We start from the raw sequence: 24,767 nt of genomic DNA on the forward strand, positions 1-24,767 counted from the left end.
TGTAGGCGAATAGGAGCGAGCGAGCGAGCGGTGGTGAGCGAAAGCCATATGCGACGATTAGATTACAGAAACCTTGCCTCTTGCATGCTGCATGTTTGCTTGCATGCTGCTCGTTTTATTACATGATCCCAGTCTTCGAAGATATTAAATAAAATTGCTAGTTAATGTGATTAATTTTGTGTCATTTATCACTTTAGCTAAATTACATTGCATTAATGTATAAAATAAATAAATAAAAGAATTTGTTATAAGCAGACTGACAGACGTGAAGAGTGAAACTATGTATATAAAATGTTGTAATAAAAAGCTAAATTACCGTTGAAATGTGGTGTTATTCGAGCGTTTAATGAATATCATTTACCTGTCTCAGGTGCACCATATCGGCTTTATTGCCGACTAGTGCTAATGGTATTTCTGGCTGTAGATTCTGCTTCGCTCGACGGACATAGTTGAAAGATTCTCTGTCTGTGATCGAGTACACCAGGAACAGACCATCAGCCCACTGGGCTATTTCATTCCCTGGCAATTCATCTAGACTCTGTAACAACATATTATGAATATTATTACATAAAAGTTTTGTATAACAGCCACAACCAAGATTAACTGTAGATTTGTTATGTTTCGAATCATTTCATAGCTGCGATACTTTATTATATGCTATCTATCTAGTTTAGAAATTTTATGTGATCACGCTTACTTCAATATCAACAACTGCTGGACTATTGGGCGCTGCTACAACAACTTATGTAACCTACAAGAAGGTGTAGGGTGCGTTCAGAGCCGTGTAAATAGGTAGGTGTTTCCAGTAAAGCTGCGCAGTGATTAGCGGTGCAGAGTGAGCTGTGTAGCTGGGTGAAGTGGAACCGAGCGCGAGCGAAGCCGTGTGGAGACGAGTGGAGCCGAGCGCAGTCGAGCGGAGTTTGTCAGAGTCGAGTGGAGTCACGTGGGGCCCAGCAGAGCCATATTACTGTAAGCGTCATGTTATTGTAAGGGTATCTGACTTTTAAACAAAGTTTTTTTATTAAAACCATAGTTTGTTTTAACTTGAGTCATATTATGCGGTTGATCATTATAGACGTAGTCATAGTAAGCGAATCATAGTATATAGATAGGTACTAATTCAAACGGTATGAAGACAAACGGTCGATCTACATTAATGTTGCAGTTAAACAAAAGTACGATTTTTACAACTGTTGTAGAAAGATCTTTTTACAGCTGTTGTAAAAAAATAGTCTTAAACAACAGCACATCAAGTTCCACTAAACTGACACTCCTACTGATTGAATTTAAACTTTACTGTGAAATGATAAGGTTATTTATTTTTCAATTATATTCAAGACTAGCTTTTACCCGCGACTTCGTCCGCGTGGAATAATAATATCTGGCAGAATTTGAGTTTTTTTATTAGTATTTTCCAAGTTATACTATTCCACGACTATAGATTATAGTAAGTGTGGGAGAGCCAAGCTTTGGCAGCACAAATGGGCAGGCTCGACCGGAGTGGAGTGATGCAACGGCCTCACAAAAACCGACGTGAAACAACGTTTGAGTTGTGTGAATGAGATTACCGGAAGCCCGGAGGCCCGGAGGAGGTGTGAATGACATTCGAGAGGGTCATCAATCCATAGAAAATCTTATCATCGCGAGTCAGAAAAATTACGGGTTCCCTCTATCTGGCAGAATTTTAATGCTCCGAAAGGAGGATGCCAGATGCCCATAGTAACTTTGGCTCAATATTAATTTGTCACGGACAGTGAATATTCTTACGTTTCTTGTGTTGTTTATGTCAAAAGCATTTCTGTGATTTCCACTTTTACATTGAACTTCTACAAAAGAAGTTATCCAAATATTTTTAATTGGAGGTTATGTTTACATTCTGGTAATATGAATCGTTAAAGTACGATTACCTCAGAAAGTGAAGTCCATTGCCGTAACAATGAACGGACATCGTCAGATTCAACTAAATGCCGTTGCATTCGGAACACATTTATACCACAATTAATACAACGTAACTGTTGAGACATTGTCACAAAATGTATTATTATTTGTATTTCCCGCGGTGAGCGGAAGAAAACAATCGTGCATTGACAACAATACAAGATGTGTCAATGTCTCAACAGTTACGTTGTATTAATTGTGGTATAAGTAGCGGTAGCGGCTGAGCGACATACATGGACCGCTCGAGCGGTCGGCGTCGACTGTCGGTTGTTGACTGCACGAGCAGTTGGGTAGCGTGTACCCAACTGCTAGAGCAGTTGATTTTCTTTTGATTTTATCAGCAAACGCCGCGAGGCCGCAAATGGCGGGAGTAGGGAAGTCGGAGAGCTGTCGACTGCTCTAGCGCAGTCAACGGCTTGAAAACATCACGCTATGACCAATAGGAGCCGAGCAGAGCGGGTGAAACCGCGCGGAAGTAGCTAGTAAAAGATAAAATATAAAAGATACAAATATGGTGTCGCGGACGTTTTTGTAGAAATTATTAAGACAAACCAGATTGCCATACATTGTTTTCAATTTTAAGCAACTGTTTAGGCAGCGCATGCATATTATTCTATTTTATGAGCTATTTCTCTCCGACTTAACAAAAGTTGTGATAGCTCGGTTAATATAGGTACATGTTATAAAAATAATTTATAGCCTATAGCACTCAGAAATAATGTAGCATTCTAGCAGAGCAGTGAAATTTTTTTTAGGATTGGATCATTAGTTCCAGAGATTACCCATTACGTACAAACTTACAAACATTACCTCTTTATAATATTAGTATAGATTTAGTTGTTATATAAAAAGTACATAATTTAGTTGCAAAACATATTATAACAGTATCCACTGTCCAACTACCGGGGTACGCTGCCAAAATGATGCGTCATATGACGGAATACCGGCCCACTGCTCGTGTCATGACCACTCCACTAAGCGTAACTATGACAAATACGTGTTGGCAAACGAATTATTTGTATCAATTAATTAATTATTGTTTGAACACGCTGCCGTTTAGCGTGATAGACGGCACGAATGTTGTCGGCTTATACGAATTTTATTAATATTTTTTCATGACATAATAATAATTCACATATTTTGGAAAATGTAGACAAAATTATCAGAAACATATTATCATCCACACTTAATGTGGCTTTGGATGACCGAGCAATAAGCTACCCTTCCCATTCGCATGGGATTCTCCAGCATTTCTCTCATCGGTCCACAGTACCTATGAATTAGTCAGGGAAATTCTTTCTCCATCACTGGCTAGTTTTGAGGTGCCGTGTTTGACTGATGCAGTGGAAGCTTGGAAAATAGCTTGTCCACTTACTGATTTACCTGTTGACCCTTTATCTCAGAGACAATGGGATCGTTCGCTCACATCTGCGTGCCGCTGTGCAGTATTATTCGTGAGTCATTAATCAACTCTTCTTCTAATGCTGCAGAGCGAGCTCGCTTATTGGATGTGGGAGAGTCATAGGTTTTTAGCTTCAGGACACAGACGCCCGGCTTGAATAAACCAACCAATCAGAGTGCAAAACGCGCTCTCGTTTCGATTATTTTAAACGTAAAACAAACTTTTATTAAATAAGGGTACGGAAATCTTTGTCTTTTTTATTGACTCGATTGGATAACATTTTAACGCTATTTATCGACGAGTGGTTAGTCGACATTAATAATTCATACAAATAGGTAGGTACCTTAGGACACGTATCCAGAATTTCGAACAATATCGGCTCGCCGTCCAACAATGCTTCATGTTTGTATTTGCTATCTGCAATGAGAATTAAATATTAGGTCATATTAGCCGTAATCACTATCTACTTCTAGACAGTCTGTAAATACCTTAGAGAAGTTATAATATCTTAGTGATTTTTTTTATTATATTATTACCTATTACCTTTTCTTTACTTATCACGGGGCCACATGGTCCCGGACCTTTGGAAGGCGTACGAGGGGCGGAAGCCAACTCGCAGAGGCCCGTTGAACAATTTTAATCTAAGTGTAATGGGACATTATTATTATTTTATTATCTTTTTTTATCGAAAATATTCGTGAAGTTACTGGTAAGATTTTATTAAACTAAAAAGCACAATATCACGCTTACGATACTGGAAATCGAATCCAAGACTATTCATTTGGCAGTATTACAGTACAACATTTAATCTACGAGGCGAGCAGAAAAATCTTTTGAAAGGAATTTAAAATTACCTTGTTGATGGTCGTACTCTCCGATGTACCTCTTCGTCAAAAACCGGACTGTAAGAGCTGTAAGGCAAAAAAAAATACACTTAGAAACATATTTTTAGGATTAATTTATATTTATTACTAGCTGATGTCCGTAACTTCGCTCGCGTAGATTACGGACTTTGTGAGTAATAAGGTAAGGTACTCCTCAGTACTATATCAGCTACATGAAATTTTAATAATTTTAATGACCATTGGAAATTTAAGAAAGCAGTAAGAACTGAGAGTATAAATTACCAAAAACCTCATTGGATCGGAAAAGGTACCATTATTCCGCTCCTTCTTACGCATATGCAGTACAAGTCAACTTTTAAAAATAGCAGGGAAAGTATAACATTGTATTTCTTTCATTTAGAAATACCAATTCTAAATAGCTAGAAATACTTAATAGGGTTCCTGAAATTCTCGTAGTTTTAAGACTAGAATTATATGTATGTATATACGGCACATAGCTATCGCCTCAAACCCTAGAATGGGACTCATAACATAAACGGTGAAAAGTGAGTGCATAAATGTTACATACTTTTACGCCTCTACCTCTCAGAGCATAAAAGGTGTGATGTGATTATGTTAGCTTTTAAATCAGTAAATACATAAGTAAAGTTTGAATAATTAGAAAAATAGTAACAATAATATAACTGGCGAAATAGGCATTCCATGAATGGATATATTTAGTGTCGTGTGCCGTAATTAGAGGATTCGATCCTGATCGATTTTCCTAATCCCGAGATTTCGGGATTATCCATAGTTAATTCCTAGATCCCGGGATTGTTCTTACGGATTGTACTTCCTAGAAAGCGATAAAAAATATCCAAGGGACTGACACTTACTACAGAATTGCCTAGTTTCTTTATTTTATTTTACGATAAACTTAAAAAAAAACATCTGTTTACATTTTTTTAGACTTACTAAAAAAAGACTTTATGTTAAAGAGAACAATGTATATACGTATTCATATTTTAAATTATAGGTAAAGAGACAAAAAACTTTATAAACTCCTTTTTTAAACTCCGAAAATAAAATCTAAGGAATAACAATTTGTTGCATAAATATGATGAAGCAGAAAAACCGCATTCAGATTCAATCATTTTTTATAAGTTTTAATCCCGAAAATTTCGCACTAAAATATGACCGGGATCCGATCGAATCCTCTAGTCGTAATGTAGAATAACAACAAATATTTATTTCTGTTTCCTTAAATTATATATTAGGTATAAGGAGAAACACTTCTAAGGTGCCTATTCTATTCTCAGAAAACGCATCCCGTTATCCCGACTTTCTCAGTGTATAGGATTATCACATAATTCAAATTTCACTCAACTCTAAATGTCTTCACTTTAAGTTTATTTAAAGGTTTTCTATAAATTAATTTGTATAGTTGTCTGTGAACGGCTGAAGATGTAAACTCAGAATAATAACATTAAAGTAAATAATGTTTGTTCAATCATTTACTCATTTATATTCGCGTCAAAAACCTATTTATGTAATTGACTGAAGATGTTAGAAAAATAATATTACAACATGTTAAAAATACAAGCATTAAAATATAGATAGGAACAAATACCTACATTCGTACGACAGTTGTTTTATGTTACATCCGGATTCTATTTTCCCGCGACCCTGCACGCGAGGTCATGGTCCGTTTGCGAAAATATTACGTACGAATTCACTTTCGCAATATATTAGCTTGTTCATAAAACATAAACAAAATCTATCTAAAATGAACGCTTATTTTCCGTTCAAAATCGTAAGCTGAGACAGAATGATATACAAATCATTTCATTTACACGCTCTTATCGCTTAGTACATAGATTAATTTGTGTGGCCAATGTGGTCACATAAAGAAAATAAAAATACCAAAGATATGGCCGTAAGTGAAAGCAAAAGCACTGCAAACAAATCTTGTTAATTCGAGGTATTCCTCGAAGCGCAACTGTTTTGAAGCGCACCTCTCCAAGCGCACCTATTTTATTCCTCGAAGCGCACCCGTTAGTTGCGCTTCAAGGAACTATTAAAAATATTAATTTTTATTTCCTCGAAGCGCACCTATGTTTTATTTTCGACTAGAGAGGGGATGCTAACTTAAACTATCGATAATAAGAAATCGATAATCTGATACACCTAGCGCTATCTATGAGCAAATAAGGTTAAACCTTCAAAAATAGTTTCTTGTCGATGTATGACATCGCAAAATGAAATGTTCCGCTTGAAACCGCCAATCAACGACTTTTATATTAGTTATTTTATACAACATTCAAGAACTCTGTACTCGTCGACCATAGATTGTTATTTTTTTACCCGACTGCGCCAGAAGGAGGGTTATGTTTTTCAAGAGTATGTATAATTGTTTGGCACGCTCTGCAGCCTAAACGGCTTGATGGATTTTGGCTTGAGAGGTGTCGTTAGATTCGTATTTACTGTGAGAGTGAAACTGGATATATCAAAATAATAAAAAAAACAAAATGGAGGATTTTTGGCGCCAAATTCGAATATTGCTCACTCTCTAGCCCGAACGACTCGATGGATTTCAGCTTGATAGGGGTCGTTTGATTCGTATTTACTGTGAGAGTGACACTAGATATATCAAAATATAAAAATAATAAAACTAAAAGAAAATAAAATAAAAAAGGTAATTTAAAAAACTTTAAAAAACCCGACTGCGTTTCTTTATAATATAAAAATGAAAAAACCCTAATACAAGAAAGTCATCGTAAAACTGAAGCAGTCGGGACCCATTCTAGAAAGCCAGCAGTATGTGCCCTCACTAAGTGTATCAGATTATCGATATCTTATTATCGATAGTTTCAGTTAGCATCCCCTCTCTAGTCGAAAATAAAACATAGGTGCGCTTCGAGGAAATAAAAATTAATATTTTTAATAGTTCCTTGAAGCGCAACTAACGGGTGCGCTTCGAGGAATAAAATAGGTGCGCTTGGAGAGGTGCCCTTCAAAACAGTTGCGCTTCGAGGAATACCTCGTTAATTCGACCACCACTATATTACGGTTCTGAGCAAACTTACCTACTATATTAAGTTCATTATTTACCTACTTGGATTATTAAAAACTTCTTTTTTAATTTTTTATTCAAAACATAAATAGGTATTATTTGACGAGAGGTTCTAACCTAAGTGCCGTGGAAGCGAGCAACGGAGTCTCAGGTTACATTAATTCTAGGTCATTAAAATATTTCTTTTTTATTTTTTTGAGGAGTGAAAATCATCCTATGATTTCTCTCACCTCGCCCGAGGTGAGAGGGAATGTCAGACTCTTACTGACTAAAAACCACCCCATTCCTACTTCTGCTCTTCTAGCCGGATCCCCGGAAAACCCACTAGGTAGTCCGCAGCTCCGGATCAGGCATCAGCCCTACTGGGTACCATCTGTGGTGGTCTGATGGCTCTTTGAGGCGCCCGCAGAACGCGACGCGCCGCACACACGGGTCTGGTTCTGGTCGGGCGGCGAGCTACCCTTACTCGCCGTCCGCAGACCCGCATTTACGGCGGGGCAATAGGCTTATTCCATTAATACATTGTAATAGTCTAGGAGACAATAAGTGAAAAGTGAGTGTAACATTTAAAAATATGCTACCCCGCGGTCTACGGAATTAAAAGGCGATAATTAGTTTTAGAATGCATCTTATTGAAACGATTCGTATACCCTCCAAAGAGGCTCTGTTGTGAGTTCTCGAAAAACAAGATAACACGTTCAAATGCCAAATAGGTTAATGTTCCGGTCAAGAAACAGGTTCAGACATAAATTGAGTCAAAGAAATTGGCAATCACCTCACAGAGTGGCGGGCGGCGCTTGCAACGATATCCTTCAATGTCGTTCGTTGAACTACAACACTACCATAAATCTTCTACACTGCTAATTACTTCAAATTTCTTGTTTTTCAGATCATTTGAACCTTTTTTTAAATCCATTTATGTTTGCTATGATAATATGAATTTTCGTTATCTTTAACAGGCGTCACCGCCTGTACAATACAATACAATAACGACTAGAATTTTGAAAACATTATTTTAGTACCAATCCATTGATTATTCCGACAATATTTTGTAAAATGGGAATAGAAAAGGAATATTTAGTAACGAACCATTGCTTGAGTTGAGTATTTTTGGTGTTGTGGATTTTGATTGAATTTATACATTGTTAATTTATACAGGGGAATTTATAGACGGTGATCAGAGATGCCACTAGAGCCAGTGGCCAGTACAGTACTATAGTCTGTAAATTTGTGAAAATTAGGCTGATTGGCATAATAGGACATTCGACACTAGCGCCATCTCGTGAAGGTAAATCGAAAGCCTTCATTGAGCAAGAGCGTACCAGTACTTATGTTTTTGGCATAAGGAGTCATCTAGAGGGAATAAAAAAGTACTATGTGACATGGCGCCATGTCACATGGTACTAACTAGACAATTGTCTATTAGGTACAATCCGGCTTTGCATGCATGTGTAAAAAATGGCTGTGACATATGGACGGATGGACAGACAGACAGACAGACATGGCGAATCTATAAAAACACTCTTATTCTTACGCTTATTAAAAATAAATCCAAGTAGTCATACGTCGTTTGTCATTCAGTACATCTGCCAGCCAGTATTTATTATTGGAACAGTTTCCTTCATCTTAATACGTTTGTAAGTGATATTTCTACGGAACATAAGGAACATACGTTTAGTACAAAGTTTCTTGTTTTTCAAACAATGTACGAAGCTCGAAGGATTTTATTTCATAATGTTGTTGCGAATATGTTGGAAATATAATGTTTACATAACAGACAGACTAGTATGAAATCTGATTGCATTTGTTGAGCGTCATGTATCGATCACTAATCACCCGCTGATAGTTATTTTGGAAATATATTTCATGTACAGAATTGACCTCTCTAGTATTTATTATAAGTATAGATTAGTTGTGTGGTGCTGGACTTTGTGTGGGTATTGTTTCATCTGGATGGTAATAGAAGACTACGTTTTCGTAAAATTATTGGATTTTACAATGATTCTAGTCTTTGTTTTGATTAGTAATAACATAAAAGTATAACTTAAACACATAAGGTCATTGTCATTAACTGTTTACTTTTAAATACCACCGAATTCAATTCGATTCTTTTTAATATATAAGAGTTGACACATTTTATTTTTCACTAGTTTGCTGTTGTCACTTATAGGTGTATACAGCAGTCAAACTGACGTGCATGAGAAGGTGGCTTAAGACCTTTGTCCTAAGCCTTCTACAACGAGACAATATTTGTCTCACAGCAAATTGTTGTAATAATCGGCAGTTTGTAGAATTTAATAGTACATACTTCAATATTGGCTTCTGCTACGGCTGCCGTTACGAGAGCTACGTGCGGCGTAGCACTAAGGTTTCCTCGTAGACCTCGTAGTACAGACACTAGCAAAACAAGCTACTGACTCATTTCTTTATTCAATTTGGATTTTTTTTTTTTAAACGTTGCCCCACACTAGGATTTTCTCCTGTGTCGTGGGTGCGTTTACAAACATACAAGTTCACATACACATGACACCCAGATCCGAAACAACAATTTGTGGATCACACAAAGAGTTGCTCCGTGCGGGAATCGAACCCGCTACCCGTTGCACGGCAGCCAGTTGCCCAGCCACCGCGCCAACCGTGCAGTCCTAAGCCTTCTACTTGAATTGTATTACCTAACAGTGAAGACGATTATAATTTAAATAAACATTGTTTACCAAGAGTTAATTTGGTGTACTGCGTCTTTATTTTCAAACAATTTTTAACAGTACATTTTGTTATTTTAATCACACGTATTTTATTTATTTTTTCTAATATTATAAAAACACACATCGAGCTTATCCTTCATTAATTTTCGATATTTGTGGTTTATCAAATATGTAGTTGAATCGAACCCTCGAGAGTGAAACAGTCTACTTTTTTCCATCAACAGACAAGCTAAGTCACGGCTCTAATAAAGCTTTAAATTACAATTGAGAAGAAGTGACCTGCATCTATTATTCTGATCCCGAGACATTCACAATGGCTGACTGAACACTGTCACGTCACAAGTCAAGTCGACACGCTCGTCCATATGTCATCACCTTTATACTAAACATTCGAAGCATGCTATTGTAGTGTACTTTACTTTCAACACGTCCGTGATGTGCTCTCAATACTCTTACTAAAATATAACGTAACGTAAAGCTACCTCGATTGACACATGCTGATGGTATGGAACGAAGAATTGTTTCGTTTTTCGCAATTGTTTTAATAGAGACAAATTAATCGTAGTAAGTAAATTTTGGAAATTACATAATATATACAATGTTTACGCATTTCCCTCATCATTAGTCTTGCAAGACCGCTAGCGCCATCTAGTGAGGATCTTGCACACTAATGGTCTTTCTTTACCAGCGCTAAGAAAAAAATAATTCATCACTGATTAGAAATAGACTAGTGTGTTGTTACATGTTATTAAAAAAAATACTCTTGTCTTTGTTAAACTCATATGTGAGTTGGAAGCAAGCTGTTTTTCAATGTACAAGTCGGCTGGTTTTTTTTGAGAATAATACAGGTATGTTTAATTCTATCCAGTCCCTAATTGGTCTCGAGTGCATTTACAGGACACATTTTGTTTCCAAGCACCTTCATCTGCATCATCAATTTGTAGATCATACATGGGACTCAGACTGGCAGATTGCGAAACGACACGATGCCAATCAGAGATACTGCACAAACCATGTGGAGAGTAAAGCTACTTAAGCTAAGACTCCATTCAACATTCTTAAAGAAATATCAATCACCGGATTTATTCGATTAAAGAACACTCAATAGGTATCACTCATAGAATAGATAAAACTAAGGGAAATGTCATCCAACACAATGACTACTTTTTTTAAGGAAGGGAAATCATCCAATGACTGCTCCCGCCTTAGGCGAGGCGAGAGGGAGTGTCAGACTCTTACTGACTAAAAACCACCCAGTTTCTACTCCTGCCCTTCGAGCTGAAGCCCCGGTAAACCGACTAGGTAGTCCGTAGCTCTGGATAATACAATTATTACTGGAACCATTTAATAAAAAAAACTAGATCCTGTACCGTGCTATCAATCTCTATACTCCATTACTAACAACAAAAAAAAACAAATTGAACAGCTGTAACTTAGCTGACACACGATTGAAAGCACGAACCAAATCCTCATATAGGTACTAGGAAAACATAAAACACGTGAAATCGATATGCGTTTGTATAAATGTAGCAATCGCATTCATAAATACCACTGTAATGTAATCATACTGAAACTTTTATGGCAAGATTGTTGATTACAAAGTATCAAACATGTGCCGAGTTGAGAACCCACATTTGATAAGTATGTTACGAGCAGATTTAGAACTTTAGAACTTGGAATATATCTTATAATGTAGGACATTATTTGTGTGTAGACAGTAAGTAATAGAAACTACCGATATCCTAATTATTGTTTGGCAACTTTTATACCAACGGAGCCATTGTTTAATCTATGGAGATATTGAAAGAAAGAATAAAGAAAATACATTTGCAAATACAAATTAGGTTTCATCAACAGGTTCTTCTCGCATGAAGAAGGTTTAGTGCATTAATGACCACGCTTATTCAATGCGGGTTGGCGATATCAAACTTATAATTTGGAATTATAAGCGTAGGTTTCCTCGCAATGTTTTTCCTTCAGCGTTCGTCAGTGGTGTCTAAATAATCGTAGAAGTAGGTACTACATATAACTCGAAGTCACATGGGTACTTGCCATTGGTAGGTTCCGAACCCGCGCTCTCATGCATAAGGAGCCACCACAACGTATACTTTCAAATTACGTTTATTGTGTAGGATTAAAATGTTATTTACAGTTGATTTCTAAAAGTTAAATACTTCTGCCAACACAAAAATAAAATGGGTCAACCAAAACAGTAGGGATGATGACAGGGTATGAAAATTAAAAATCTAATTAGTCCGTCAGTTAGGTAATAAAAAAATATTAGACACGTATTTTTTTATTTTGTCATATAAGATAACAATACTTAGATAAAACGAATCAAAGTTTAGGAGTGGGAGCTAACTACGTCACTATAGAGTATAAAACGTACTCTAAAGTGACGTCACGCGATATTTAAAATGGATATATCTTCGAAAGTATTTGTTTCCGTAAGAAAATAAAAAATACGTGTCTAATATTTTTAAATAATCTACAAGACGGACATTAAAATAAAAATTAGTCATCTACCCTATTAGCCCATTTCGTTACGATGAACATAGAAAGGTATGCAGTGATCATAACCATTAAAAAATCCGGAATCCATACAAATTTTATTGAAAATATCTCTCTCGGCTTCATATTCGCACAGCCATACGTTGTACAACAAAATGTGAATGGATGGTCTATTCCTAGTGTAGCTACGTACGTACCAAGCTGATTGCGATTACATGCCAACATTCACACTGTCGACACATCGTGCAATATTTACGAAGTCTGTCTGTTGCACCTATTATCGATCCGCCTCAGTATAATAATATTGTCTTAAAATTCGACACGCTGAATGCCACGGAATTTTCAAGCGTGTATTTTTTTGATGATGTACAAAAGAGGGATTGTTGTAGAAAAGTTCTTTCGTGGTGGGAAATAACATACTTATTTTCTAATTTTGAGAAATTATCTTAAATTCTACACTAATCTGTATTTCAAATCTAGATAGACTGAAATAAAATATTAATATCCCGAGAATGTGCAGACGGTGTAACGTTAAGATTATTTTTGTAATACAATGCGCGTCTGTCTATGAGGTAATATAGTTTACGACCGACATCGTAATCATAAAGTAAATGTTAAAACAGACACTATTTTACTAGATCACTGACTAATTCCTACTACATTAATAACATGAAGTGGTGTGGTGGGACGTCCTGATAAAGGTTGCAGGAACTTCCAACCAAGCAGCCCTTCTGGCCTCGCTGTCATGGCAGTAGCTTGAGAGGCGCCATGGCATCCTCACCTATTGCCTGACGCAGGATACCGGATATGGGAGCTTTGGTAGGTTCCTGTTTCAGATTTGGCGGGAGGAAACATAATAATATGGTGGCGGTCTGCCCTACATGGGCTGAGCACCGCCGTGTCCTATTTCCGGAGCTGCGGACTACCTAGCGGGTTTGACGTGTTGAAGTTTAATTTGTAAACGCAAACTATTATGTCATTTGAGTTTGACATTTCTGTACAGACGTCACTTTATAATGTTGTCTCTTTCTTCTGTGTTCTGCCGGCAACTAGAAAATACTTGTATTTACTTTTATCGTATTAAATCCCTGGTCATCCTATATAGTCGTTTGTTTTCTGCCCATAACCCATCATGACGGGGCTCCGGCTCGAAGGGCAGGAGTAGAAACGTGGTAGTTTTTAGTCCGTAAGAGTCTGACACTCCCTCTCGCCTCGCCCAAGGCGGGAGAAGTCTTTGGATGTTCTCCCCTCTTAAAAAAAAAGACAGCCGTTCTGGAATTTGTTTCATCGTCTCCGTTTAACAATGGACGTGTTGCAGCTGATAGTTATAATGATGTCTTATAGTATTGCAACTTTGATTTTATTTTGTTTGTTTTTGACGTTTTTGACGACGTTTCCCACACTAGAATTTTGCCTTGTATCGTACAAATGACACCCAGACCCAAAACAACAATTCGTGGATTACACCAAGAAAATATTGCGGAAATAGAACCCGCTACACGCTTTGGCTTTTATTGACACTACCGTCATTAGGATGTTCTTAGAACCGGGTTGGAAAGGCTGATTAATTTAGAAGCGCACATAAATGTGATCTTGTTATTTAAAATAAAGTTATTTTTGCTAATAGTTGAATCCGAAGTCGGTTGATATACATTGAAACATTGAAACATTGCTCAAGAGTTTCATATTGATTGTTTGTTTATTGTTTATAGCACGCAGTAACACTTTAAACGTTAAAGGAAATTGTTTTTTTTTCAACGGGTTTAGATGAATACGTTTCTTAGAACTGTTTACAATTTTGTATTTTTGTTATGTAGCTAAGTAAAAGATTTAAAGTGTGATACGAAATAGACGAAGAGTCAGGCTGGTATTCAATTGGAATTCCTACAACATTTAACAGGAATTACAACTATTTCACACGTTATATCGATATCATAAAAAATATGAAAAGCAGTAAGTGTTTGTATAAACTCCATCATGAGAAATTGTGTACACATTACACCGGCAGACAGTTATCTGGGTATTGTTGTTTGGTTTTACCCAAAACATTTTAACATATACATGTTCTCTTTATATTTCTGCACATTTAAAAAAAAACAGTGTCAGTGTGTCAATTAAATTATTCTCCCGATGAAAGTGTATCGAGAGAAAACCGAATTAGCGAACTGGGACGGTAAACATCACTAAAATACTCGTTGACACACCCAACGTAACTAAAGTTACACATTGATGACACTCGCGACGGGCCGCTAATAAAAAACACATTATAATTTTATTTACAGAAATAAATATCATCTTCAGATCCAATAATAAATTCGCTTTTTATATAAAAAATGTATACCTACATTAAAACGCCTATACGTCGGGAAACTCTATGAACAGAAGCAGACATGAATATTTTATATGTTAATAAAAGTGTGACAATCGTCAAAGCGTGGGCTTTACGTGGGCTAGACTTAAGACGGTATAAATATATGATGTGTAGTAAACATCACATTTGATCATTCACATCAACACTACCACCACTCGATGTAACTTTTTCTCTCAATAGTCACACACAAAGGCAAAACTTCAAAGTATAAAATTGAGCACCAATTTATAATAGTAAAGAAATTTATTTTAGTTACGTCTAGAAAGTTTTTATAACAAAAATATGTTTTTGATTATAATAATGTCAAAATATTCTATGGTAAATTGGAAACAAGCAACACTTATTTCATAGTATGAAGTATTTGGTAAATAGGTAAGTGAAGGAAAACAGAAGCACTACGATGTTGAAGTACACTTGTTAGATTATGACGATCTTTTCATCCACGTCTTTTTATTAGTAATTTATTACATCCTGCACATTAGCCACAAGATCCAACTCATATCCCCACCCAAATACTTTTTAATGAAATCTTTAGTTTTGGAATCTGAGCCAGGCAACACATTCATACCATCAAAATAACGTACACTATCAAGATACGGTAAATGACGCCAATCGTAACAAGTTTTGGCTTCGGTTCGTACATCATAAATTTTGTTGTAATTTTAACCGAAACAATTGTTGGAACTGTAAAGTATTTCGTTTAATACCAGTCTCGGCGCCCGCGCAGCCGCGCCATAGAGAATTACCACTCCGTTTACTATCGCCGGCGTTTTGACATTTCTGACAAATAATTACTCAGTTGTGACACGCTAAATATACTGTCGAGAGCTGTATGAACAGATTGTAATACCGGTAATAATTAAGAGGACGCGAACTAATTTAACTTTCCAATAAACGTACAATGTATGTATTTTGAACTTGCTTTGTGTTCTGCAATTCATCTCACGCTTAATTTAAGACTTTACCTATCCAAGAGAGATAATGGGACGAAAGTCGTTTTATTAGGTTACTAGTTTTCGCCCGCGACTCTGTCCGCGCGGATGTCGGTCTTCGCGTGGATGTTTTATTTCTCCATTTTGAGTAACTCTGACAATGACATCTTATAAATATTTATTGGACCCAAATACGGCGAGGCCTATAATAGTTAAGAAGATCCCTCTATTGAGCGACTGCTGTTGAGCTCGCTTAGTATAAAACTGAAAAATTAAGATTTTTTTATGAAATAAGAGGCAAACGAACATACGAGTTGCCCTGATGGTATGGCAACACCAGACGTTTCTATGTATTTTTACAGAATAAAAAGTATCCTATTTTATGCCCAGGATAATAAGGTATATTTATACCAAGTTTCATAATTTAATCACATATTTGGGTTTGGTATCGATCCAGTAACACCCCTTGCTATTTATTTTTTCAATATTTTCAATGTACAGAATTGACCCTTCTACAGATTTATTATAATATATGTGTATAATATATAGATGAACTAACTACCATGAGGTTACCAAATATACTGGACAACTGTAACCGCAGAAAAAAAAAATAAGTACTGTCTAACAGTAAGCAAGTTTTATCTTTCCAGTGTGATTAATGTCACTTCGCATTAACGAGCTTTTGTATCGATTTCGTATTACAAAACATAGCTTTATCTTTTGATTTGTAATGAATGCTTTTTTCTTTCTTTATTTCTTTTGGTTTTTTAATTGGACGTTAGACCAAAGTTGTAAATGATTTTAAAAACATGTATGAGTCAAGAAGTCAACATTGAAAGTTAATAAATCACACTTCAGTGTTTAGTTCATGTTTGTCTGTCTGTAAATCGATATGAGCCTGTAAACCCCTTGTCTAAGTGCCCTTTACACTTTGACATCGATGGACAAAGGTTAAAGCTACCATTCTTCTTATACGGAAAAGGCGCTAGTCTTGATATTCACGTTTGCTCAAAGAGTTCAAGTTGATATTTACATTTTAGCTCAAGTTGTTCTAAAGCTTCTAGGGTAAAAATATATTTTTTAGTCTAAAGTTCTAAAATATTAGATATAATTATACAAACTGAAAAAATCGTCAACATATCCTTTTAGTTAATTTTCGTATTCGAAGCTCAATGTAATGTATAATGTAATATAATAAGTTGTTATTTCTATTAGGTGAATATCTAATTCGCGACCTCAAGAACACGTCGATGCACTCACCTCCCCTGCCAATACCAATTTACAATGCCCCTCAATACTCTGGATAAATCATGCGATTGCGCATCAAAACAATATGGCCGATATTATTGTTGTTACCAAAAAGTTTCGGCCAGAAGTTCCAACTCCTTGTGTCGTATTGTAGCGATTAAGGGTAGGCCTTTGTTCAGCACTAGGCGTCATCTTGCTAGTTAACGAGATCTCGTTAGTATTTTTATTTAGTATTTTGTGTCTACTATAACTAGTCTATAATTTTTTGATCAAAATGGCCATTGTGTAATGGCCATTTTGATCAAAAAATTCAACGCAATCTGGAAATGAACCTTTGTCTATTAAATTATCCTTGTCTCAATAAGCTCGGTAAGTGTTTGGCCAAGTCCAGACTTTGCTCCCATAGCCGCTTTTTGGCTGTTATGTTAAGAATACCACATAATGGGGTGGTGAGTTTACTTCCATATGCTTCATGTCCAGACACCTTGTTACTGCTAAGAATGTTTAAAAAATGTTGCGCCCGACAACAGTGTCAATTTTAAGAACCTTTACTGGGCAGTTGTGATCGACTATGACGAAGTTTTGAGGTCCTTGGTGGATGGACCTCCTTTGCTCTCTTCTTGTCTCATAGGTCCTGGTACCATACCGTGGGCTGCATTAACTAATACCTCTGAACTTCTCTCCCGTGTGGTAACGTTATCGTGGTACATAACCATTGACCTACTTGTGCGAACGTTCGGTAACAAAGTTAACGCCTAAAATTAGTTCAGTTATGAAATATTCTATTTTTAATGACCACTTTAGTTGTTGCATTCATTTACTTTAAACATTGTGAGAATTAACGGGGATTTTGTATTCAACTGCTTAAACAACTCCTTCAGCTTGGATTACCAAATCTCTGGTTAAGTTTACAGCTCAGTCTGTATTTGCACCTGGTTTTGAACAGTAGACTCCTTGTAGTCCCTTCCTTATACTATTTATAGGCCCACCGGGGTTGCGGATAAAGTTCCAGAAGTTTTGTTTTTGGAGCAGAAATTGGAAAGGCGCTGCGTGTTTTTGGTCAGTAAGAGTCTAACACTTCCTCTCGCCTCGTCCAGGACTGGAGGAATAATTTAATGATTTTCTCCCAAAAAAAAATCACAACCCTTATTCTCACCGCGGGTCTCCGCCAACAGCGCTTTGTTAACCGTATAATGAATTTCGTTTTCCCAAGGAAGAGCATAGCATAAGAGATTCCTGTCGTTTTTTGTGAAATCCCCTTAATGAGAATGACGCAATACTTGCTTTCCCCAAATTTATAAGCAGATTTATTTATAGTATGATTTTCATCGACCACAAATATGACACATCTGTGACCGGGAATCCCGCACATGTGATTATAATTAGCATAATCAAAATAATAGAACTTCAAAAGGATGAAAAACCAGAAACAGGAATTCTTAACCGATATACTTGTAGGGATATTAGGATTTGGGGATTGGGGGCAGAAGGGGGAGGATTGGGCCTTCGTTGATTCATACGGCGAAACACAATACAAGGATTGTTTCACATCGGTTTCCTGTGGACCCATTCTCATGGATTATTAGACACGAAGAGGAGGAAGAATAAAATAGTTCTCATTTATATCATTTCCATTTAATAAGACCTTTCCTTTCAGTTTCAGTTGGTCATTCACATTTACTGTTAAATCCTTGTCAGCTGTTGTTGGAAAAGGCTTGCAAGAGCAGAAAGTTTGGCGAGTGAAAAATTACAAATTAATGGCCAAAGGCCAAGGTTATCTAAATGTGCACTTTCAATACAGTGCAACTTCTTGTCTTCATTAGGACAGAGATCGAGAAAAACTGCGTGTTATCGTTCGCTCCCAAAATATAAAATCTGGTAAATAAACATTCTCTGCTAAATATATTATCGTGTCATCTAAATAAAAGCAACCTTTACCTTAATCCATATTTCGGTCCACATCGAAAATCACATGACATTTTTGCGTAGGTAGTTAAGTAGATATACTGAAATTCACGACTTTTCGGTAAATATGTCGGATGGCGCAGTAGGCTGAAACGATCTTCAACTACTGTCAAACTGTCAATAGGAGCGAGGGAGATTGTAAGATTAATTGGTTTTAATTATTTTGTTGGTTTTAACGTGATATGTTTGGACAGATGGTGTTTTACGGAAGATTACGTGAATAATAATAATTATGTTCGCGTTAACGAGTTTTCTAGCTTAAATGCTCTGGCCCACAAATTCATTTTTCGTATGAAACAAGTATTCTGTTTGGTCTGTACATTGTTTCAGGTTTAAAAACTTACAAGTGACTGAAGAATGTTTTGATCTACATCAGAGATGTGTGCGGAAGTCACAGTGCGGTAACCACTTTTGTTATGAAAATCATTAGCAGATTTGCTGATCCAATTCAGAAAAATGTAAAGCCATGTTCTGTTTCATTAGAACTTGAGACGGGATATTTACCATGTTTATTCGTTTCCGATATTTCGGCACTGTTGCAAGCGCCATGATCACGGGTGAACTGGAGTATATGTAGGTGGATGTTTATTAGGAGACAAACTCACAGAAATTAATAAACTTGTTAAATATCCCGTTTCGAGTTCTAATGATATTGTTAGTGACCATGTCACTTTAACCAAATCTATCATATTCTGTTGGTCCTCCAGTGACCAAATGTCACTTTAAAAATATATTCTGTGTGTCCTCCTTCGACATATTCTCTGCAAGAATCAAGGAAGTACCAGGTACTTATATCAGTGTCCTTGTTTATTAGAAGCAGTCTGGACATTGTGGCACAATTTCAAGGACACAATGATCCCTTTGTCACGGCTCGAGGCGGAAGATTATTCTTAGCACGCTTATTATAGACGGGCTCATTAAAATCCACGTGGTGGCGTGTAAATAAACACACTGGCATAACTCTACCTACTAAACTCAAGAAATAATACTCATATTATTATTATTTACGACCTTATTGCCCGTTAATCTTCGCTATTATTGTATTTGTCAACAACCTGTTTTAATAGCGTGTTTAATGAGTTCAATAAGGTCGATTGTTGATTGATTTGGTTTTTTACTAGTGCATTCAACCTTTTTCAACTAGACTATTGCCTAACAATGTCCATAATGATGTGTAGACTATGCGCAAGTAGTTCTTTGTATTACATCTTACATAAGTCATGATATACCTAGTATTGAGAAATAGCAATATTTACGCGTCGGATATTATCACATTGTAAAAGAATTTCACATTCCAAAATGGCGGATATAAACATAAAGCTTCCGTACCGTTGGTAGTTAGGTCAATAGCAATCTCAACGCAAAGTCCATCACGTGTTGTATTACATTACAAAATGAGATAAAAAAGGGAAGTATGCGAGCAATCTGGTAACTGGCCAAATGTTTACATTGTTTGGGAATCGTCACTCTCATTGTCAGCGTAGCACTAATTTACTACAAGGCACCCGCTGCTAATGGTCTCGCGCATACCGATCGATCTACGCTCTAAACTCCCTCTGTTTAACACACGGAAATTTTACTGAATCTTTCTTTAGGAACAAACACCTTTGTGTCTCTTATTAATACGTAGATAGACAGTCACATTTCGTCAGTTTTGTGATTAAAGCTTTTGTAATAGGAGGCACGCTGCTTGCCAATAACAGGATCGTACACAATATCGGATGTCACACTATTATACTATTCCAACTTCGTACGATTGACTAAACTACTTATATTGGAACTAAATCTCAAACTCGATTGAGCTTAAAAGACAAACTTGTAATATTCCGCACTGTTAAATAGATGATCTTATGAATTCACCAACTAATTTAACATACGTCATAACTTTGGCATAGTGATCAAAATTTGCTGGGAAAATTATGAATTCGAACATTTGATTTAGTTTGTAGATGTAACATTCTCGATTGAACATTAATCGTTTACAATGTGCGCACAAAAGTTAATTGGTAGATTATTCCTCTCATTAGAGCTGCTAGCTGCAGCTAGAATATGTTTCAGAACTGAATTGAAAGTTAAACGTTGAAGTATTAGTTACATACGAATGCAGTAAAAAGTCAGTATTTGAATTCGGTGGAGTTCACCGGTGAATTCGTACACTCCCCATATATTCCAATACCCTGTTTGTTTTTAATTAGTGTGACGGGATTGTTACATCGGCTTTCAACTAAAAATTGGGTTACAAAACCTTACGTAAAACGACTTGAAAAGCATTAATGAATTTTAAGTAGTTTACTACTTCTACTTTGATGTGCATAACTATCAAAAATCTAATTAAACAATCATCTAATTTTATTAATGTGAAAGTTTTTAAACATATTTTTTTGTCAATTGTTTTTCCGATGATTATTATATATGGAAGCGGCATCCAACAAAATTACTACGGCAACCAGTGTCGCCAAACGCACACAATGGAATGCTAATCATATATAATAATAATAATATAATATAACGTTTATTTCGGACAGATTCTGATGTCCATATTTAGTTAGTAGTACAAAATCTTAAAAAACTATGTTAGTAACATTTGGAAAATGAAAAATTGGAATAAACAAAATAAATTATGTTGATGCAGGCTCAGTTATACAATTCATACTGTCTAACTAGAACCCGCATGAAAGCTTGCATCATTACTGAGCCGACTTTGTCAGCGACTACCTTCAGGATGCTATTTGTGCTGCCCGCACTCTGCGCAACAAGGAGGCGGTCCTCTTGCGAAGGATGGCATGAAAACCATCAACGCGGGCCGCCGCCAACATTCCAGATGCACTACAGCAACGGGGCAGCCCCAGCGACATCCTGAAGCCATTGTTATATTGAACTCGCAGGGCACCGAGCGATCTCTGAGTACAACTAGCCCGCAGGCTACTCGTGTAGAAGGTTTGGCAGTATGCCTTAAAAAGTGAGATCTTAACATGCTAGCTGCAGCGAGCAAACCTGCGAGCCAGTATATTGTTCTTGACCGCCAGTGCCCTGCGTTCTTCTCTTCTATGTCCATTTGGTCATCAAGATCTTCGATAACACATTGTCCCAAGTATTTAAAATGATTTACTCGCTTCAGTTCAATGCCATCTAGCTTAATTTTGGGCACGCTAGCAGGGCATTTACCCGAAGACTTAAAAACCAAATACTCACTTTTCATACAGTTGTACAAGAGACCATGTTTTTGAGCATAATTTTCACAAATACCTATGAGCTGCCTCAACGCACTGACAGCTGGGCTCAGCAGCACTATGTCGTCAGCATAACTGATATTATTTATACAAACATTGTCGATCGAGCAGCCAACACGCGCGCTGCTGAGCCCAACCATCAGCTCGTTTATATACAGGTTAAAGAGCTTGGGAGACGTCAACCCGCCTTGTCTCGTTCCGCACTCCAACCTGTACACGTCAGAGAGGCTGCCTGCCCATCTAACATTATTTGTCTGGTTAGCATACCAATAGTGAAAGAGACGTTGCACCTGCGCATGCACTTCCGTTTTCTTAAGCTTCTCCCACAGCAGGTCATAAGACACTAGGTCAAATGTTTTTGACAGGTCGAGGAAACATGCATATACAGGTGTGCCAGTAGAAAGTTCAGGCCGAAACCCGAACTGAGCATCATGTATATGGAGATGTTTTTCCAGCTCTGAATCAAGCACAGCATCCAGCACCTTGGCCACTACTGTTGCCAACGATATAGGTCTATAATTGCCTTGGTCTGATAAGTCACCAGTTTAATTTTGACAATTGGTACCACAATAGTTCGCACGAGGTAACGTTATAATATAATGTACAACAAATAAGTAAATATTTTGATTTGTCGCTATAAAGTCCTACGTCAAAGTAAATTTAATTGACAAGTAAATTTCGCTACCCGGCCATAAATTGCGGTGTTCTCAGTGTTAGCAATTATCACGAAATACAGAAACTAGTGGAAGTGTGATATGGACATGGAACGCGTGTCATAATTAGGAATATGTCTCAAACTTTTGCTTCAGACGTTCTAAAGACGTTCATAGATGTGTCCTGACGACGAGTGCGGTCACATGTCACGATATAACAATATATGTATTTCGACAATTATGCCTAATTGTGTTGTTTTTGTAATAAAACTACGGTTGACGAGACGAACTAAACCATAGATATTTTTATTTTTCATACTATAACTACAAACATATTTACCACCAGATGGCGCTACTGACTTATAGATTTTGTTACCATTACAAAATAATAACACCTCCGCTTAACAAAAAAAAAATAACCTTATACTTATACAACATGCAAAATACCTAACTTTTTCATGAAATAGTAATGTTTCACAGAACCCAAACTTTTTGTTAGAATGTCAGCTGGCATACCTATCAGCAGTTTGTAAATAAGAAATCTTTATAAAGGGTTTTTCAACAATAACTTTGTTTTTAAAAAAAATACGAAATGTAACTTTAACAGAACGACCATTTTCATAGTGGCTGGAATTATTTTAATGCGATTTTCGAGCGAAATTTTTTTTTTTTTTTTTTACATTTAATGGGTCGACGTTTGACCGCTATCTCACCTGATGGTAAGTGATGATGCGGCCTACGGTGGAGCACGTCTGCCCATAAGCAACCTATTCACTCGGGCCTTGAAGACACCCAGGTTATACCCATCAGGGAACACAGACTCCGGCAAGGAGTTTCCTAGCAGTTCGCACAAGGAAGCTTGAAGCGAAGCACTTCGTGCGTGGGATATCTACCAAGAAGCGGTGACGCCTCGCCGATTGTCTTGTGGTTCGATGATGAAAAGGACTAGGGGGAATCAAGTTGTGCAATTCCCCCGCACACTCTCCGAAATGTATCCAGTAAAAAACGGAAAGGCTTGCGATCTTGCGCCTGTGTTCAAGGCTTTGAAGCCGGGCCTCCACAAGCGCATCATCGTTGATGAGCTTCTTGGCACGCCTTTCAATGTGTTCGAGCGCATCTAGCTGGCATTTAGCCGAGCCGTCCCAAAGGTGAGAACAGTACTCCATACATGACCGAACCTGCGCTTGGTACAGGCTCAGCAGTTGTTTCGGTGTGAAGTACCGTCTCACCTTCGAGAGGATACCCAACTTCCTACCAGCCAGATGCGCCTTCGACTCTATATAAGAGCCGAAGTTTAGCGTTGGCGATAGAGTTACGCCCAGAAGCTCTAGATGATCCGATATTGGAACGGATACATTTCGGAAAGTAGGAGCCAGCGGAAATTGACTCCGTTTGGCAGAGAATAGACACGCCTGGGTTTTGGTAGCGTTGAACTTGACCAAATTGAATTCATTGTAGCAATTGCCAAAGCACCTACTATGAATACCGAGAAAAAGTAAATGTAAAAAAGCTTGTTAAAAACAGGCACGTTCTTGGTATTCCCCAATTAAAAAACAAAGTTCTTGTTGAAAAACCCTTTATAATTATTGCTCACAGCTTCGTATATCTATATGCTTGCTTTGTTACTTAATTTCTGAAGTATCTGTTCTGTAGCCTTGGTACAATTTGAGAATACAAAAATATCATCTACAAACAATGCTATTATTATTTTTACATTATCTTTGAACTTAGTGAATAAACATGGCTCATAATCTGACTTTTTATAGCCTAAATGAATTAAATAATCATTGACCCTTTGATGCTCTGGAAGACTGCTTAAGACCATATATGGTTCTCTTAAGTTTTAACACTTTCTTATCACTACCATCATTACACTCAAACATAATAGGTTTTTTCATGTATACAGTTTCAGTTA

General features: G+C 36.9%; 2 protein-coding genes across 2 annotated transcripts in view; both read right to left on the reverse strand.

Annotated features, from left to right (window-relative positions):
* Positions 1-24,767, reverse strand: part of LOC118267604 (calcium-binding mitochondrial carrier protein SCaMC-2) — a 160,851-nt gene that overhangs the window by 127,119 nt on the left and 8,965 nt on the right. The gene's annotated exons all lie outside the window — the stretch shown is intronic.
* Positions 1-24,767, reverse strand: part of LOC118265878 (ras-related and estrogen-regulated growth inhibitor) — a 42,699-nt gene that overhangs the window by 6,870 nt on the left and 11,062 nt on the right. The window contains exons 2-4 of the mRNA XM_050704015.1: positions 4,195-4,251; positions 3,684-3,757; positions 362-538 (exon numbers count right to left, since the gene is read on the reverse strand). Coding sequence (XP_050559972.1) covers positions 362-538; positions 3,684-3,757; positions 4,195-4,251 — 308 coding nt within the window. The remainder of the gene's footprint in view (positions 1-361; positions 539-3,683; positions 3,758-4,194; positions 4,252-24,767) is intronic.

The sequence above is a fragment of the Spodoptera frugiperda genome, chromosome 25, assembly GCF_023101765.2.
Source record: "Spodoptera frugiperda isolate SF20-4 chromosome 25, AGI-APGP_CSIRO_Sfru_2.0, whole genome shotgun sequence".
In the NCBI taxonomy this organism is placed as follows: domain Eukaryota; kingdom Metazoa; phylum Arthropoda; class Insecta; order Lepidoptera; family Noctuidae; genus Spodoptera; species Spodoptera frugiperda.